Source organism: Oryctolagus cuniculus, chromosome 3, assembly GCF_964237555.1.
Source record: "Oryctolagus cuniculus chromosome 3, mOryCun1.1, whole genome shotgun sequence".
NCBI classification, from domain to species: domain Eukaryota; kingdom Metazoa; phylum Chordata; class Mammalia; order Lagomorpha; family Leporidae; genus Oryctolagus; species Oryctolagus cuniculus.
This window is the reverse complement of record NC_091434.1, coordinates 183,313,346-183,333,150: the sequence shown is the minus strand read 5'-3', so window position 1 is coordinate 183,333,150 and position 19,805 is coordinate 183,313,346. Positions and strand designations below refer to the sequence as shown.

At 40.9% G+C, this 19,805-nt stretch overlaps 1 protein-coding gene across 6 annotated transcripts in view; it reads right to left on the bottom strand.

Moving 5' to 3' along the window:
- BRAF (B-Raf proto-oncogene, serine/threonine kinase) overlaps positions 1 to 19,805 on the bottom strand; it is a 212,184-nt gene that overhangs the window by 50,208 nt on the left and 142,171 nt on the right. For 5 of the 6 annotated variants that reach the window (XM_051835106.2, XM_051835108.2, XM_051835109.2 and 2 more), the window contains 5 exons: positions 18,017 to 18,053; positions 14,283 to 14,419; positions 12,648 to 12,765; positions 8,041 to 8,125; positions 6,591 to 6,767 (listed from right to left, as the gene is read on the bottom strand). In XM_051835106.2, the coding sequence (XP_051691066.1) occupies positions 6,591 to 6,767; positions 8,041 to 8,125; positions 12,648 to 12,765; positions 14,283 to 14,419; positions 18,017 to 18,053 (554 nt within the window). Of the gene's footprint in view, positions 1 to 6,590; positions 6,768 to 8,040; positions 8,126 to 12,647; positions 12,766 to 14,282; positions 14,420 to 16,518; positions 16,639 to 18,016; positions 18,054 to 19,805 lie in introns of all 6 variants that reach the window. The other variant, XM_017338789.3, reaches the window with a different exon arrangement.

The following is a 19,805-nucleotide window of genomic DNA, read 5'->3' as shown; positions in this document are numbered from 1 at the left end:
GCACCGCGCTGATCCAAAGGCAGGAGCCAGGTGCTTCTCCTGGTCTCCCATGGGGTGCAGGGCCCAAGCACTTGGGCCATCCTCCACTGCCTTCCTGGGCCACAGCAGAGAGCTGGACTGGAAGAGGGGCAACCAGTAAAGAATCTGGCGCCCTGACCAGGACTAGAACCCGGTATGCCGGCGCCACAAGGTGGAGGATTAGCCTAGTGAGCTGCGGCGCCGGCCTCACCTGACATTTTTTTTTTTTGGACAGGCAGAGTGGACAGTGAGAGAAAGAGAGAGAGGGAGAATGGTTTTCCTTTGCCATTGGTTCACCCTCCAGTGACCGCCGCAGCTGCTGCGCTGCGGCCGGCGCACCGCGCTGATCTGATGGCAGGAGCCAGGTACTTATCCTGGTCTCCCATGGGGTGCAGGGCCCAAGCACTTGGGCCATCCTCCACTGCACTCCCGGGCCACAGCAGAGAGCTGGCCTGGAAGAGGGGCAACTGGGACAGAATCCGGCGCCCCGACCGGGACTAGAACCCGGTGTGCTGGCGCCGCAAGGTGGAGGATTAGCCTAGTGAGCCACGGCGCCGGCCCTCACCTGACATATTTTAAATCTGTGTGTTCACACATATGTAATCATATGTAATTTTTTGTTTTAAAGATTTATTTATTTACATGAAAAGCAGAGTTAGAGAGGGAGAGACAAGAGAGAGAGAGAGGTATCTTCCATCCATATGTAATAACTAATACATATATCAGAGGAATATATATAATGTATATTGGTGCATTGCACATATATGCCAATATTTTATTTACTCACTCTTCTACTTAGAGAAATTTGCTTCTAACTTTTCATTATTATAAGCTTTCCTATAAGTCCTCTCTCTGTACACACCTCTTAGAACGAAAGCGAGTGTTTCATGGGGGAGAGCAGACATTTCCTATGCCCTCAGGGCACTGGCATTAGGGCACTGTGGCACAGATAAGCTGCTGCTTACAGCACATCCCATACTGGAGGGGCGGTTTGCGTCCGGGCTACCAGCAAGAAAAGACCTATGTCTGTCTGCCTTTAAAACAAATAAAAAGAAATACATAAATATTTTAAAAGAAAGTAAATTGTAAACTTATAAGCAAACTTATCCCCAAGTTATTTTTAGTTATATCATTTTTCAGAATATAAGAATTCTGTCAGTATAGTAACAGGCTATGACTTATGTGTCCCTCTGACTTAACATTTTGCAAATTTTCTAAATAAAATATATTGAAATTAAGGGTCCTGAAAAGAACTGATGTGATTCATCAACCACTTCTGAAATTCCTTTAATGACAATTTCTTAAAATAAAACTACCCTGGTCCTTCAGTTGCATCAATGACTGGCAGGTAAGAAAATGACAAAACACATTTATGAAGTGGGATTACTCAGAACGAACCTGTAATCATCTACCACTAGACTGCCTGCTCTCTCCAGGAGTTAGACATGACCGTTTTCAGGGAGAGGAGAGGTGTAATACTTCTTGCACTCTATCTGTCTCTCAGTGCTTTTCTCCTCCTATGTGTTACGGTTTCTCTCATTCACGTAACAGACTTCTTCTTCAGTATCCAGCAATCCAGAGCTAATTTTGTCTTGCTCTATGTGCAGGGCCTAACAAACTGTCAAGATCTGTACACACACATGGACTTGTCTGTGAACTGTCCAGTAATCTAGGTGGAGTCTCTAATATCATTCTCACTGGGTCTTTCCTCTTGGGCTGGTAATATTCTAAGAAGATATTCCCAGTCTTCTGCAAAGAAGAGTATGGTTTGGATGCTAGCAGTCTGCGAACCAACTGAGAAGAGATGGCTGAGGAAGTCACTCACCACTCAGTAAGCCGAGTCACCCAGTCACCTTGTTTTGGATCATGTATTCTTGATGTAACAAAGCCTGGGATCCCCCAGTCCATGTAGACTTGTTTTCCTTTTTCAGAGAACAAACTTCTAGTCTACTGCTAAGATAGGAGTCGGACAGTCACCCACAGAGTAGGGGAAGGGATTTATATAAACAAGTGCTTTTCAAACCGCCTTTCCACTTTAGTCTCTGCACCCACTCTCATAACTAGTACAGCCAATTCTTGAGATTTCTGAAGATTCGGGGGGTATAAATCAGTCTAGGTTTCCTTTCTCCACTGCCAACTAATGACTTGCCTTTTTGGATCTGCTAAGTCCATTATAACTTTTTCATCCGCATTTCAGCTTTTAAATGATTGCTGCTGGGGTGAGCACTGGCCTACCAGTGAAGATGTCCACATCCCGTATCAGAGTGCCTGTTTGAAACCTGGCTCTGCTCCTGGGTCCAGCCTCTGCTACTCAGCACCCTGGGAGGCAGCAGGTGATGCTTCAAGTAACTGGGTCCCTGCTATCCACATGGGAGATCCAGACTGAATTCTGGCTCCTGGCTTCAGACTGGCCTAGTCCCGGCCATTACGGGCATTTGGGGAGTGAACCAGTGGAATGGGAGTGTTCTCTCTCTCTCAAACAAATACTTTTCTTTTTAAAAATAGTTGTTGGGGTTGGCGCTGTGGCGTAGCAGGTAAAGCTACTACCTGCAGTGTCGGCATCTCATATGGGTGCTGGTTCGAATCCCGGCTGCTCCACTTCCAATCCAGCTCTCTGAAAGCAGTAGAAGATGGCTCAGTTCCTTGGGCCCCTGCACCCACATGGGAGACCTGGAAGAAGCTCCTGGCTCCTGGCTTCAGATCAGCACATCTCTGGCCATTGCAGCCAATTGGGGAGTGAACCAGCGGATGGAAGAATCTCCCCTCTCTCTCTCTCCCCTTCTGTGTAACTCTTTCAAATAAATAATAAATAAATATTTTTTAAAAATGTTGTTATTGTCTCCTTGCTCTGTTATCTCTATCTTTTGTTTATTCATGCTTTCAAAACATCCCTTATTATAGTTTAGTGGAGTTTCAGGAGATTAAAAATCTGTCACCTCAACTTGAAACCCATATAAGCTTTTTTATCTTTTTTTTTTTTTTATCTTTTTTGACAGGCAGAGTGGACAGTGAGAGAGAGACAGAGAGAAAGGTCTTCCCTCTCTGTTGGTTTACCCCCAATGGCCACTGCGGCCGGCACGCTCTGGCCGGCGCACCGTGTTGATCTGAAGCCAGGATCCAGGTGCTTCTCCTGGTCTCCCATGCAGGTGCAGGACCCAAGGACCTGGGCCATCCTCCACTGCACTCCTGGGCCACAGCAGAGAGCTGGACTGGAAGAGGAGCAACCGGGACAGAATCGGGCGCCCCGGCTGGGACTAGAACCCGGTGTGCCGGCGCCGCAGGTGGAGGATTAGCCTAGTGAGCTGCGGCGCCAGCCACTTTTTATCTTTTTTTAAAAAAATATATTTATTTTATTTGAAAGGCAGAGCTACAGAGAGAGAGGGAGAGACACAGAGAGATGTTCCATCTGCTGGGTCACTCCCCAAATGTCCACAACAGCCAGAGCTGAAGCCAGGAGCTTCTTCCAGGTCTTCCACATGGGTAGCCCAAGCGTTTCTGCTGTTTTCCCAGGTGTATTAGCAGGGAGCTGGATGGAAGTGGTGCAGCTGGGACTCAACCCGACTACCATATGGGATGCTGATGCTGCATGTGGCGGCTTTACCTGCCACACCACAGTGCCTACTCCAGCTTTTTACCTTTAATAAGAGGATTTTCAATCTACCAAAGCCTTGATGTATTGGTACATTTAACCAGTTACATGTTATCATCTTTTAAGAAGGAACAAAAAGGGGGGGAAATTATTTTTTTTGGCTAATTTTAAGCTGGTAATAAAAAGTATACATTGTTAGAGAATTTAAAACTTAGAGTTAGTACTTCCCAGATACTAAAATATAGGATAAACCTCATGTGATAATCTACAGTTCACAGCCAGATGTATTCCTTATACAGTGAGATATTTAAGTGTTTTGGAGTACACAGATGTGAAGTTTACACTGATGATTCCAAACTGTAAAGTGATGGGAAAAAAATCCCATCCAGAACACAGAGCTGTTCCACGTGGCAGTCTCCTCTCCACTGTCACTTCTCACTTAATCAGCCCTGGCACCTACCGGCCTCCTCACTGCTTCCACAGTCTTCAGCACTAACCTTTGCTGTCTCTGTCGATATCACATTTTTTCTCTTATCTGTTATTCTATTACTTCTTTACTCCTTTCCTTGGCATTTCTCACTTTTGTTATGAGGAGGATTTGGCCTCGATGTTTTAGAAGTAAATCTATCAATAATATGCATTTAAAAAAATTTATGCATTTATTTGGAAGGCAGAGTTACAGAAAGGCAGAGGCAGAGAGAGCGAGACGAGAGAGATCGATCTTCCATCCACTGGTTCGCTCCTCAAATGGTCGCAAGGCTGGAGCTGGGCTGATCGGAAGCAAACAGCCAGGAGTTTCTGGTGCAGGGGCCCAAGCACTTGGGCCATCTGCTACTGCGTTCCCAGGCCATAGCAGAGAGCTGGATCAGAAGTGGAGCAGCTGGGACTAGAACTGGTGCCCATATGGGATGCCAGCACTGCAGGTGGTGGGTTTTATCCGCTACGCCACAGTGCTGGCAATAATATGCACTTGCATGTAGTGAATTTTTCACTCTCCCTTTGGCAGGTATGTACTGAGTGCCTGTTACAGGCCAGGTCCTATTCTAGGCATTAAGCACAAGACAATGAATCCAACAAAGCCCCTACTCTCATACAGCCTGCATTCAAGCAGGGGCGACAGATGACAAACAAATCAGAAGGAGCTGGACGTTATAAAGAAATAAGGATGGAGGTACAGACAGTGACAGGGTGAGGACACGTCAGTTACACAAGGTGATCAAAAGGCTTCTCTTGAAAGGGATCATCTGAGTAGACACAAGGATGTTTGTGGTACGAGTGTCGCAAGGGGCCAATGACAAGGGTGAAGGCCCTGAAGGGGAGCATGCTTGGGCTGCTAAGGAAATAGCGAAGAGACCAGTGGTGTGGGAAGAGGGTAAGCTTGCTTCTCTCTCAGCGTTTACTACATTTCTTTTGCCATGGTTTACTCAGAACATTTTAATCTTATTTTTCAGATGGGAACAGATCCAGATTCAAACTTATCTGAAAAGCTAAGACTGGCTGAAGTCTAACGGATAAGCAGGAGTGTTACGAAGCACGCTGGGCTGAACTTCGGCTTGTAAACACCATGAATTACATATATTGGCTAGCTGGTGGGGGGGGTGGTATTACAATGGGAAGATTTAAGACCCAGATCTGATTCTGAGTCCTTGTTCTGCACTTATTACTTGATCCTGAATCAGAGTTGTAGATGTTAGAATATTTATACCCTTCTACTTCTTTTCTAGCTTTATAGTGTAAAAGCATATTGGTTACAGGGAAAGAATTCTGGACTAAGAGTCAGAAATCCTGAGATAAAACACCCTTGCTGCCATTTATTTTAACGTGTGTCCTTAGACAAGTCACTTACTTATCCGTAAAAAATGAAAACCCCAGGCCGGCGCCACAGCTCACTAGGCTAATCCTCCGCCTGCGGCACCAGCACTCTGGGTTCTAGTCCCGGTTGGGGCGCCAGATTCTGTCCTGGTTGCTCCTCTTCCAGTCCAGCTCTCTGCTGTGGCCTGGGAAGGCAGTGGAGGATGGCCCAAGTGTTTGGGCCCTGCACCCACGAGGGACACCAGGAGGAAGTACCCGGCTCCTGGCTTCGGACTGGCGCAGCACTGCTGTAGCGGCCTCTTGGGGGGTGAACCAACGGAAGGAAGACCTTTCTCTCTGTCAATCTTTCTCACTGTCTAACCCTGCCTGACCAAAGAAAAAAAAAAAACAAAACAAAAAACCCAAAACCCAAAAAGATAAACCAATTTCCTTTATAACATTATGAAGATTAAAGATTAAATGACATAGGAATAAACAATGCATATGAAAGCAATTTGCATACTACAAAGTATTAAGACACATAAATATTTTGTCTCTTCACAGCTTTTATATTTATATTTAACTGTTTATGTTTTTCATCTAAGTGTTTTCAAAAATTTTACCTTTTGATCTATACCTAAGAATTGCATAAAAGTTTATCCTGCAAAGGCAGTTCTTAATTTTACCCTATAATAAATTTCATAAAATGTATCTTTTAGATTACACAGCAAAACTCAGATATGAACAACTTGACTTGAAATCCTTAAAAATGATCATAATGTAAATTTTCACTTTAACTTTATTAACTGTTTTGCAACAGATAATATGGGCACCTACAAAGAATAATTTGGATGACAAAGTAATAATCATTTTGCATATTTCCGTAACTCTAAATGACTTTTTAATGATGTTGGGACCTATTTTCCTTTTCATATTCTCTCTACTGCTAGCTAAATCACTGAGTGTTATACCTACATTTGCAGTCATATTTATTATCAAATACTTGATATATGTTTTGAAGACTGCACTAGAGATAAAATATTTTTAGCATCATATTGATAGCTATTAAAGTGTCCTTATGCTGCTAGACAGTAATTTAAAATGCAGTCTAAAAGAAAATCAGCAACAGCCTTAAAACACCTCAGTGGTCTTCCAAAGTCATTTACAAGAGACTTCAAAGAACAGAACTTACTCCATGCCCTGTGCAGTCTGCCGTGCAATATCTATAAGTTTGATCATCTCGAATTTGGTCTCAATGATGTGGAGATGGTGATATAAACTGGAGCCCTCACACCACTGGGTAACAATAGCCAGCTGTGGCTTTGTGGAATAGCCCATGAAAAGTAGGATATTCACATGTCGTGTTTTCCTGTAAAAAGAAATGACAGTGAATAGTAAATGTAATTTCTTAAAGAGCCAAACAGCAGGAAGTGAAGGAGATGACCTTTCGTCCCTTTCAACTGTACATCAAATGTGTATTTGCTTGGAAGAACCTGGTCTTTTGTGAGAAAGCCTGGACTGCATTTTCCTCCTCCTCCTACGAAGCAACAGCCCTCTTCTATTGTGTGACCCCTCACAGTACTGTTTACAAGTTCTGATTGTACTTGTTGCTTCAATCACAGTCTCTTTGGCCCCTTCCGTTCTGTAATGGACCATGTCTATCCTACCACTGTAACTGCAGTTCTGGAATGTTCTGGCACATCGTCCTAGTATTTGCAGGGTGAATGATAGCTGTTGAAAGAAGTATGGCACAGACGATCACAAGCTTAAAAGTGATATAAAATAAAATGAGACAGCATGATATAACTGATTTAAATGAATTAAAAATAAGTTCTAATTATCTTTAAAGAAAAAAAAAAAGACAGCCAAAATAGTCTATCAATTAGAGGTACCAGGAAAATGTGCCAAGTTAAAAAAAAAAAACAACAGAAGAATAAATTTAGGAGACTACAAATTGTTAATCTAACATCCCCCACTCAAATATCTTTCTTAATATACTTGACAAGCAACTTGAGGTTGCTTAAATACCCTCAATCATGGGGCTTATCACTGAGAATAGCCACCCCCACTCACTGTTTATGCAGTTTTAGTTTTAGAAACTTCTCTTATGTTGAGACAAAATTCATTCTTCTGTAACTGTCACAACTGGCTCCCCCATTTTGCTCTCTGGAATGACAGAGTAATTTAGCACCCTCTTGAATATAAAGGTTCTATGGATTACATTCCCCAAGTTCTCTTCAACTATTTTTCCCCAAGCTAAAGTTCCAGAATCTTTCTGATGCAGGTTGTCCTCTTTCAGACACACTCTGGTTTGTATACGTACCTCAAGGTTCACACACCAGGACTAAATACAGTCTCTAAAAATGTTCTGATGAGAATTCTCAGAGTACTGTTTCCTATGTGGCACTATCATTTCACATGGCCAGAATACTGTATTTCCATTAATTCAGTCTAGGATTAAATCTTCTATCACTATTATATACAACAATGCATAAATCTAAAATATACCAAGACAAGCTCTCTTTATATATGTTATCTCTTTTGAATAAATCTGTAAAGTTCACAGTGGCTACCACCAGAAAACAGGAATCAACAAAAAGTGACTTTTTTTCTCTGAAAAACAGTAATTCCCATAAGCTCACCTGAGTACTCCTACTTCATTTTTGAAGGCCTGTAACTGCTGAGGTGTAGGTGCTGTCACATTCAACATTTTTACTGCCACATCACCTAAAAGGTAATTGTCATTCTAGATGTCATTCCAATTTTTAAAATTTGAAAATATAAAACAGTCTTGGGTATTTTCACAAATTATCATAGTCCCAAATACAAATCCTTGTTAAACTGCAAGGAAATTATACTTTAAGTATATTAATTTAAAAAAAAAGATTTTAGTTATTTGAATGGCAGAGTGACGGGGAGAGACAGAGACATCTTCCATCTGCTGGTTCATTCCCCAAATGGCCACAAAGGCTGGGGCTGGTCCAAGCAGACATCAGGAGCCTGCAACATCATCTATGTCTCCCGCGTGGGGCCGCAGGAGCTCAAGCACTTGGCAATCCCTCAGTTTCCTCAGGCCCGTTCGCAGAGAGCTGCATCAGAAGTCGAGTCGCCAGGACTGGAACTGGTACTCCAACATGGGGTACTGGTGTCTCAAGTAGCAGCCTGACCTGCTGCACCACACTTTGACCCCAAGTATATTAATTTTTTAAGGATAAAGATGAACAATATTACTCCTTTAATAGAATTTCTTTCTTTTTTTTTTTTTTTTGACAGGCAGAGTGGACAGTGAGAGAGAGAGACAGAGAGAAAGGTCTTCCTTTGCCGTTGGTTCACCCTCCAATGGCCGCCGCGGCCGGCGCGCTGCAGCCGGCGCACCGCGCTGATCCGGTGGCAGGAGCCAGGAGCCAGGTGCTTTTCCTGGTCTCCCATGGGGTGCAGGGCCCAAGCACCTGGGCCATCCTCCACTGCACTCCCTGGCCACAGCAGAGGGCTGGCCTGGAAGAGGGGCAACCGGGACAGAATCCGGCGCCCCAACCGGGACTAGAACCCGGTGTGCTGGCGCCGCTAGGCGGAGGATTAGCCTAGTGAGCCGCGGCGCCGGCCCCCCTTTAATAGAATTTCAAAACGCCGATCCAGACAACAGTCGACCTTGTTTTTTCCCTGGAAGTTTAGTTTAACCAATTATGTACCTTTGGTATTTTCCTATTCAACAAATTAAATGAGATGTACTTACTAACTGCTGAAATTACAGATGATATACAATGGAGCTTGGCTTAAAATAGAAAATTACAAAACATTTTTATGAGCATAGTTAACATTTTTTTCACATCTATATGTTACTTTGATGCCTTTGATTATGAAAATGACTAAAATTGGAACTATAATCTAAACAACCACTTTGTAACACTGCTGGCAGTATGTATTAAAACTGCATATTCTGTAGTCCCACAATTCTCTCCTAGGTATAGATCCTACAGAAATGAAAAAGACATATACTAAGAACATTCATAGCCGCCGGCGCTGCAGTGTAGTAGGTTAAACCTCCGCCTGAGGCGGGGGCATCCCACACGGGTGCTGGTTTGTGTCCCAGCTGCTCCTCTTCCCATCCCGCTCTCTGCTTAAGGCCTGGGAAAGCAGCAGAGAATGCACAAGTGCTTGGGATCCTGCACCCACTTGGGGGACCCAGAAGAAGCTTCTGGCTCCTGGCTTTAGATCTGCTTGGCTCCAGCTGTCGCAGCCAACTGGGGAGCGAACCAGCGGATGAAAGACCTCTCTCTCTGTTTCCTTCTCTCTCTGTGACTCTGCCTCTCGAATAAATCAATCTTTAAGAAAAAAAATATTCACAGCAGAACCATTTGTAATAGCCCTAAACTGGAAGCTATACAAATGCTTGTTACACAATCAGTGGAAGAAGATATCATTTTATAGTTACAAAATGAATACAGAGAATAAATGAATTACAACTACACACTCTAATGCAGATGAATTTTACCAACAATGTTGAGTCAAAGGGGCAGACACAAAAGCGTACACACTAGATGGTTTCTGTTAAGGTCAGGATCGTGGTTTTCTTGGGAGAGAGGTGACTGCCTTAGGAATACAGGAGGGGACGTCCAGAGTGCTAGTAATGCTCTATTTATTCATCACCGATGTGTTCACTTTGTGTGATTCAGCTTCCTCTTCATGTCTGTGCACTTGTTATGTTGTTAAATATAACTTTAAAATACTGTTTCATATAACTTTTTAAACAGTCAGATTCAATTTTTCTTAAAATAGTGCTCATTGTATCAGCTGTAGCATATAATACTGCATACCACATTCAAATGTTAAAAACATTTTGAAAGCATAAAGAACAAAATTCTCATAAAGAGTTACTCAGGGGGCCGGCGCTGTGGCATAGCAGGTAAAGCTGCCGCCTGCAGTGCTGGTATCCCATAGGAGGACTGGTTCGAGTCCCAGCTGCTCCACTCCTGATCCTGCTCTCTGCTATGGCCTGGGAAAACAGTAGAAGACGGCTCAAGTGCTAGGGCCCTTGCACCCGCGTGGGACACCTGGAAGAAGCTTCCAGCTCCTGGCTTCAGGTTGGCGCAGCTCTGGCTATTGCGGCCATCAGGGGAATGAACCAGCAGATGGAAGACCTCTCTCTCTTTTTCTCTGCCTCTCTGTAACTCTGCCTTTTAAATAAATAAATAAGTGAAGAGTTGCTCAAAAATGAAATTATATTGCTGTATATTTATGTATAAGGGGGTCTTCGAAAAGCTCACAGAAATGGGTATTATGAGAAACCTTTTATTTTTTGCATCAAAATGAAGTTACATATATTTTTTAAATTCCGTTTATTCACAAAGCTTTTGAAGTAGCCTTGTATTATCAATCTTTTTTGTAGTGCTGTATGAGTATTTATGATTACATATGAAAAGATAACCTTAAAAGATATACACTAAAATACTGACAATCATTTTTTAAGTTTCTTTCTTTCTTTCTTCTTTTTTTTTTTTTTTGATAGGCAGAGTTAGACAGTGAGAGGGAGAGACAGAGAGAAAGGTCTTCCTTCCGTTGGTTCACTCCCCAAATGGCTGCAATGGCCAGAGCTGTGCCAATCTGAAGCCAGGAGCCAGGTGCTTCCTCCTGGTGTCCCACGCGGGTACAGGGCCCAAGCACTTGGGCCATCCTCCACTGCCCTCCCGGGCCACAGCAGAGAGCTGGACTGGAAGAGGAGCAGCTGGGACTAGAACCCGGCACCCATATGGGATGCCAGTGCCACAGGCGGAGGATTAACCTGGTGAGCCATGGCACTGGCCCCAGTTATTTATTCCTATTTATTTATCTGAAAGGCAGAGAGATACAGAATGATCTTCCATCTGCTGATTTACCCCCTAAATGCTAGCAATAGCCTCAAAGCCAGGAGTTAGGAACTCAATTTGGGTCCTTGCTTACGGGTGGGAGTCAGGATCTGAACCCAGACACTCCAATATGGGATGTGGGCATCCCAAGTAATGTCTTTTTTTTTTTTTTTTTTTTTTTTTTTAATTTGACAGGTAGAGATTTAGATAGTGAGAGAGAGAGAGAGAGACAGAGAGAAAGGTCTTCCTTCTGTTGGTTCACTCCCCAAATGGCTGCTATGGCCGGTGCACTGCGCTGATCTGAAGCCAGAGCAAGATGCTTCCTCCTGGTCTCCCATGCAGGTTCAGGAGCCCAAGCACTTGGGCCATCCTCCACTGCCCTCCTGGGCCACAGCAGAAAGCTGGACTGGAAGAGAAGCAGCCAGGACTAGAACCCGGTGCCCATATGGGATGCTGGCGCCACAGGTGGAGGATTAACCAAGTGAGCCATGGCGCCGGTCCCCAAGTAATGTCTTAATCACTGTGCCACTCACCACGAAAGTAATTTTAAATAGTTGTATATTTCATATGTAGTTTCACAAAGTGAGGTATTATAGATGCTACTTTGTAAAATTTAATATATCACAGACACCTTTCCACATCAGTAAATGTTGCTCTACTGTGTCAATTTATAATCACATATGGAGGGATCAACTTACTTATCTTATAATCCACTGATGTGCACTTCAATTTATTGTCATTAATATTAAAGCTCTGATGAATGTATTTCACATATATCTGTTCCTCTCTGACTACTTCCTCAATACACATATTGCCAAATTGCCTTCCAGAAGGTTTACAGCAATTTCTTTTCCATCAGCAGCAATTCTAAGAATGATCAATCAAAAAAAAAATCTTTGTCCTTTGGAGAGGTAAATAATGATTTCTACTTTTTGATTTTCCTATTCTTTGATAACATTTTTTCTATGTACTGGTCATTTATATTTCTTCCTCTGGTAAGTACACTTTTAATATGTTTATTTGTGATTTACAATACAAATAAAATGATCAGCAAAAAGACTTCTAAAAGAAAAAAGTTGGGGGCCAGCACTGTGGCTTAGTGGGTACAGCTTCTGCCTGCCATGTCAGTATCCCATATGGGTGCCAGTTCGAGTCCTGGCTGCTCTACTTCCAAACCAGCTCCCCACTAATGTGGGTGGAAAAGCAGTGCAAGATGGCTCAAGTGCTTGGGCCCCTGCACCCACATGGGAGACCTGGAGGAAGCTCCTGGCTCTTGGAAAAACTCCAGTCTTTGTGGCCAATTGGGGAGTGAACCAGCGGATGGAAGACCTCTCTCTCTGTCTCTCCTTTTTTCTGTAATTCTACCTCTTGGGTAAATAAACATTAAAAAAAAATGACATACATACCGTGCCATTTTCCCTTGTAGACGGTTCCAAATGATCCAGATCCAATTCTCTGTCCCACGGTGATCTGCCCATCAGGAATCTCCCAATCATCACTTGAATCCCGTCTACCAAGAGTTTTCTTGAAAAAACAGTGCAAAAGTCAAGCAAAACCAAATCAAAAAGGAACACCTTAAATTTTATGCTAAGTACATTACTCTATGCCTAAAAGGGACATAGTTTAGGAAAAGAATAAGATCTATTTTAAAAAAACACACTTTGAATATTAGTTACAAGTATGACTCTTAAACACAAAGCTCAATTTCAGGCATGGAAAGCCAAGACATTGTGGCAAAAAATGGCCTACATGAAAGATCCCTGTGAAATCCCAGTGGAAAGAAGGGGCCATCAAAGAAGGAGGTACCTTTCTCTGAAGGGAGGAGAGAACTTCCACTTTGCTTATGGCCTTGTCTAAATAAGGTCGGAGTTTGTGAACTCAAGAGGCTTCTATGGCCTTGGCAGCTCATGACAAGAGCCTCGGGTGATTACTGATGCCACAAATAAGAGTGTCAACTGTTAAATCAACAACGGGAGTCACTATGCACCTACTCCCCATGTAGGACCTCTGTCCTTAATGAGTTGTACTATGGGAATTAACGGTAAAATTAGTCTTCAAACAGTACTTTATACTTTGTGTCTCTGTGTGGGTGCAAACTGTTGAAATCTTTGCTTAGTATAGAGTTGGTCTTCTGTATATAAAGTTAATTGAAAATGAATCTTAATGAAGAATGGGAAGGAGCATGAGGTGGGAAGGTTTGGGGGTGGGTGGGCGGGTAAGGGGGAAAAACCGCTATACTCCAAAAGCTGTACTTATGAAATTTATATTCATTAAATAAAAGCTTTCTAAAAAAACATAAAGCTCAAATTTAAGTCTTCAGTGTTAGGATGGAAACAATGTTCTATAAAACAAATTTACTAGATAGGAACTAAAATCTATCTTATTAAAATGGCTTTGTATCACTTGGAGAACCATTAGGGGCAAGAAAAGTGCTATATATTTATGACTAGCTTCAACTCCAAATCCCTCAAAATTTAACATATTGTTTAATCTTACCTATATCCAGTATTACTGAGAATTTATCTAATTATTCTTTTCTAATCATGGATAAATTTCCTCATACACCTTATCTGATCCAGTCTTGTAAAAAAAAAAAAATCAGCCTATGCAGTTATTTTGGTAGGGCAAAGGTCCCACCTAGTAACACACGCCACGGCTACAATGACTGTTTGGTCAGATTCACTGTACCAGCTGACTCTCCCAACAGGGACGAATGCCCTCTGGCAGCCACCTACATCTGCACGTGTCTTCAGAACTACCACACTTCCCAGATACTAGCGGATTCCCTCTCTCCTTACTTTAGAAACAGAACACTGCTGGTAACTCTTCCAAAACTGCCTTTTACTTAATCAGACTAAAGATGAGAGTGAAAATCAGTGCTGTAGGAATCTGCTTTAAACAACACTCAACTCTAACGTTTATTTGATTATGGAAATTCTGTGTCCCATACAGACATATGCATCTAACAGGTGATCTTAAATTTGGCTATGACTTGTAACATGAAAGAATCAGAGGAAAAACAAGGTATCCTGTCCTCTTACCATTCGATTCCTGTCTTCTGAGGAGGAAGACGACTTCCTCTCTCGCTGAGGTCCTGGGGATCTCTGTACAGCTTTCACACTAGTGAGTGAGCCAGGTAATGAGGCAGGGGGAGTGGCAGACAAACCCGTGGTCGATCCTAAGTCAGCCAAGAGGAAAATGGGTAAGAAGGAGGAAGAACGGTAATTTTTCAGGGGGCAGGGGTAGGAGGAGATACTTATTTTTCAAATGCAGTGCATGTTCAAATAAAGACCTTTAGGAAAGGATAAGCCCAAAAGAGGACTAGTTTGGTGATTAGTACTCTAATTTCTTTTAGTTTTCTGACTAGTTTAAGATCTCAACTGATGGATACGTTGTTTCCTTATATAAAGTCTAGAAGAGAAACATCTCTCTAAAATAAGACACATATCCTAAAAAATACTTCCAAGTTTGCTTTTTTGATTAAAAAAAGAAAAACCTTGAAGTCTATATAATAAACTTTATTTTACATTATTTCACTAACAACCAATATTAAAAAATTGATGGAAACCCCAAATGAAACATTTTCTAAAAATGGCTTTAACGCTGAAAGTATCTGGCTCTTTCATATCAGTCACTCTATTTAACTAAAACCTTAAACTACAAGCTCTATTATTCAAGAGATAACAGTGTTACTGATTTCTGGAGGCTTGTGCCACTAAATGAAGATTTTTTTTATTATCTGGTGACAAAGTTAATGTGAGCATTTTCCTACGACTTTCTGGAAAATCTGTCTTTTTAACAATGAAATAAACACTACAGCCTCTCAGCCAAGGTACTTCTGCAAATGCTAACACTCCGTATTCTGGTGAGCCTAAGGGGTATTCCGCTCCAGGAGTGGATGCAGCTGGGCAGGGTTGCATACCTTTCTGATGGGTGCTTTTCCAAATGCTGAAACAGTAGCACACATCTTAAGTCCACATACAGTAGTACATGGCAATGAGTCCTAGGCAAGGCTGCATATAGCTAAGTAGGACTGAGATGTCCAGGTAATGTTTCCAAACACAGAAGAAATACATATAAAACTGTTTTTTGAAAATCATTTCTACTCTCAGGGGAGAAAAGAGCCGCTGCCCTTCAAAAATTAAAGATACTGTGACAATTTTAAATACCAAATTTGGGTAGAAATTTTATTATTTTACCATATAACCATGTGGCATTTCCATAATCTCTCATGCAATTTTCTAAAAGAAAATGGTATCTGGGACGTTTATTAACACAATTCATTTTTTACTCTCCACTGGTAATTTTCATTAGTATAAAGCCTTAACTGCTCCATGAGGCTTTGCAGTTTTGATCTACTCAGTGCTGAGTAATTTTTCAGCTTAATTATAGTACTTAGTACTGTATAACTTCCATCCCATTCTATGGATTTCTAACAGCTGGGCTGAGAGAACAAAAATCTACAGAACTATCACTACATTCAGATTAAGTAACAACCACTTAACTAGTGGCAACAGCCAGTACACATAATTCTTTTAAAATATTTATATCTTATAAAGACACCAGTCTCAATTTGGACTTAATTTTAAAAAATCACTTTAACCACTAATTAAGGTATGGCAAAATGAAATGGAATGATCAAAGTATACTATTAACTTTTTGCTCCTGTTAGGGCATAATTAAAAGTATAAATCCTCAAATTTTCTGAAGTATGCTGAAACAGCCAAAATATATCACAGACCTTTTTCTTAAACAATTCCCTGCCTTTAACATGAGATACACATATCCTATATTAGGGGAAAAACAAAAGAAAACAAAGAACACTGCTAACCTTACAAAATCTTAGAGAAAAAATAAAACCAAGCACCTAATAAAATATCGTAACAGAGGTTTCCATTTATATTTTCATTCTCTAAGAAAACCACAAAAATTGCTAGTAAATATTATAGATCACCCCTCCCCCACCTTATTTAGTCCCACCCACTGAGCTTAAGACGTTGTCAAGACCACAAAGTAATAAGGTAACGAAGAATATGATGGATATCTCAGCTCAGATTTTGCTTGCTTTCTGAAATCTACGACAGACAGCATACAGAAAGCTTGTGGCAGGTGAGTATGGGTGAGAAGCACATTCAGAGCATTCCAGCCAAGCCAAGCCAAAATTTAGCACTGAACACTCTCGCTGACAAACACACGCTGTGAGGGTGAGCACAAACAGCATCTGTAGTTTATATTTAGTTTGCTTTGGGTGAAAACAAGAAAGAAGAGCCCAACTACCTCTGAACACTGGGCCAGGCTCAAAATCAAACACTATGTCACTGGGGACAGAAGGTAGGAGGGGACTGGGAGTCCGGGATTGGTATTTCCGAAGACAGCGCATCAGCTGGTTCAAAGGGGCTGTTAGAAGAGAAAGAGAGGGGCAGGCACACACAGGAAGACAGACACACAGAAGTCATGGGGAGTAAGTAAGATGAATTAAAGCCTGCTTCACAAAATAATTCTGGACGTTAAAAAAAGGTCTGCTTATTTTCATAAAATCCCAATCATTTAAAAAAATGACTCATATAAAGGGCAAGAAATGCCATTTGATTTTAGGTATTGAGCAGGCTGTGTTTATGACCAAGTTAACTTTGTGATGCTAACATGATGGCAACATTTAAATGCTGGATGTATTGGGCAAAATTATCAAAAGCCACAGCTGTAAGACATATGAAAGTCAAACTTGCAGCAACATTAATTGGCAGGGTTCACGGAATAACAAACAGGAAAAACAAAACAAAACAAAACAAACCAACAACCCCAATTAACCATGTGCTACAGTCAATACTGAGTCCAGAGTATATGATGCAGGCTTATCATTTTTTTGGTAGCTACACAAGTGTACAGATAAGTCAGAAAAGAGGGCTTCTACAATGATTACTCAGTACGTATGTCTGAGTCTGGATTCGGATATTTTGAAGATACAGAGGTCACAGGGAAGAGACCACCTCTAAGCAGTTAATCCAGGTCTGCCTGATGGGCAGAAGACAGCTGAGAGGGCAAGTATGGAACTCCTGGAAGAACATGTTACGACAGTCTCCAATACCACCTCTTGGAAAGCAGTATATAGGAAAAATTATTACAAAACAGTTTTTTCTTCAGCAATGTTTACATGTCTTATGTGCTAGAATGAATGCCACATGAAAATTCTGTGAGAAATCCCAATTTAATTTCTCTTTTGCTCATTTTATTTACTGACTGGTAAGAGGCAGCTGGAATTTTCCACAATGGATCCATTATACAGAATGTATACTTCAAATACTTATAAGAAGCTGAAGGGAAGTGGTTGATAAAGTCTGACAAAAAGAGAAGCTGTGGCAGGCAAGCCAAGGGATCCTCACAGAAATGATCTGGCAAAGTCAACTTTTATTTGATTCAAAGCTCGATCCTTAATTATCACTGGAGGAGCAAAGGAGATTTAGGAACTCCAGCTTTGCAGTGGCTACAAATTAATAAAGTGGGTGAGACAGCTAAGGATCGCTCCTTAGTATGGTTTTCACATACATAGCAAACTTAAGATTCCCTGTTGTGTCCCCTTATCTTTTACACTCTTGTTCTAATGAAAAATTTCTTAGAGAAAATGATAAATATTATAGAAAACCAAAAAAAATTGGTTTTTTCTCTACACATTTTTCTCTGTGTCTGTGTTTAATGAAAGAAGCAAGTATAAGGGAGATAAGCAGCAAAGCATTGCATTTTTTCCTTGAGGTTTTTTTAAATGAAAACCACTACTTACCTCCATCACCACGAAACCCTTGGTCTCTAATCAAGTCCTATAAATAAACAGTAATGTATATTTATTCAAAGCATACAGTAAGAAAGTAATAATAACGAATTTCTATTATAAACTAACAGGTTGATTAAAAATAATACCTTACAATTACTTAGTAAAATAGAAAGAATATAGAGTTAATTAATGAACATAATAAAATCTAGATTTTGAAGCATCTGCCAATCTAATCTTATATTGAAAGGATTATTAGTCCCAATCAAATGTTGAAATCCATTTCAGGCCATTCAAAACCAATGGCTTCATCAGTCCTTTAAAAATTCTACTGGCACATACTAAGAGCCATAAAGTGTTCATACCCTTTGATCCTGTAATTCCACTTCTGGGAATTTTTCCTAAGGACATAATTCAGAAGAAAAAATAATATGCACAAAATGTTCAGTGCAGCATTATCCATTATACTAAATAATTATTTCCCTATTATAGGCATTTTGATAGTTTATAGTTAAGTAAATTGTAGTGTATTAATTGAATGAAGTATTATGCAGCTATTTACCAAAATAATTATGAAATGTGAATCATGATACATGTTTATAACAATAAATACACAAAATCAAAAGTATACTGGTTACAATTTTAAAAACATGGACGTTTAAGAAGGACGCATTAGTAGGTAAAAATGATTATAGTCTAAATAGGGGTTCTGCTAAAACTTATTTTTTTTTTAAATAAAGCTTTTTGTAGAAATGTTGGTAGTGGGTGAATCTCTACTAATAATTCTATTTGGATCCTGATGGGTAGACCTTGGATTAATTTATTCAGTTTAATTTAAATGAGGGATTGAATGGCCCCAAATGTCTCTTGCAAATAAGCAGCTTTTTGTTTATAAACTCAAACACGGTAAAACCTTTACTGATCTATTTCTACGACATTCAATATATTATATAAAGCCTCCATCATTTTCTGCAGAATAATCAATATATACAACTGCAAACAAGGTACTAGGTAGTAGGGGTTTTGGTGTACCAATACTGAAATGCCCTACACCTATGGATTGACAAATCCAGCTTTTTCACCTTTATAACCTAATGATAGTATCAATATAAACTCACATTTTCAATTTCAAATATGGTCTTAAAGGTCCCTGACAATGTTTTCTACACATTCTAGGTTAAACAGGATCTTTCTTCCACCATTCTAAAATTCACTATATCCGACATTTTCCACTCTCTTGTTCCTTCTCTTTCTCACATCCTTTCCCTTCCCCATGAAAAAACAGATGCCATCAAAGAACCTTCTTGTATCTACAAATATCTGCACAGTGTTACTAGCTGCAGTATCTGAAATCTTACTGCGCACCAGGGATAACAAGCATTTCAAACCACACAGGAAGCAGACGCCAGCACCTCAGGGTTAAGTCATCTAACATCTAACATCGTGACGCCTGTGAAGGCCTGCAAGAGAGTAACGTCCATCAGTAACTCCTCACGGCCTCTCAAGAACATCATTTCCCAGTTAAAGAAACTTCATCAATCCTTTCTGCTCTCTTCAACCTCTTCACTGACTTCTTCTCCAGTGGCAAACAGCGCTAGTCTAACATTAGAGACAACTGTCCCTTAACCTTGCATCAAGCCATGGCTCTTCTGCCCTCCGTTACAGCCAGGCTCTCCAAACTGACAAAATTCTATGTTCTCATACACCTTTCTCTCCTCTCCTAAACAACTAAAACAGCTTTCAGTGAAGTCAAAATGGCAACTTACATGCCCAAACCAACAGTCATTCTGATACATGCCTC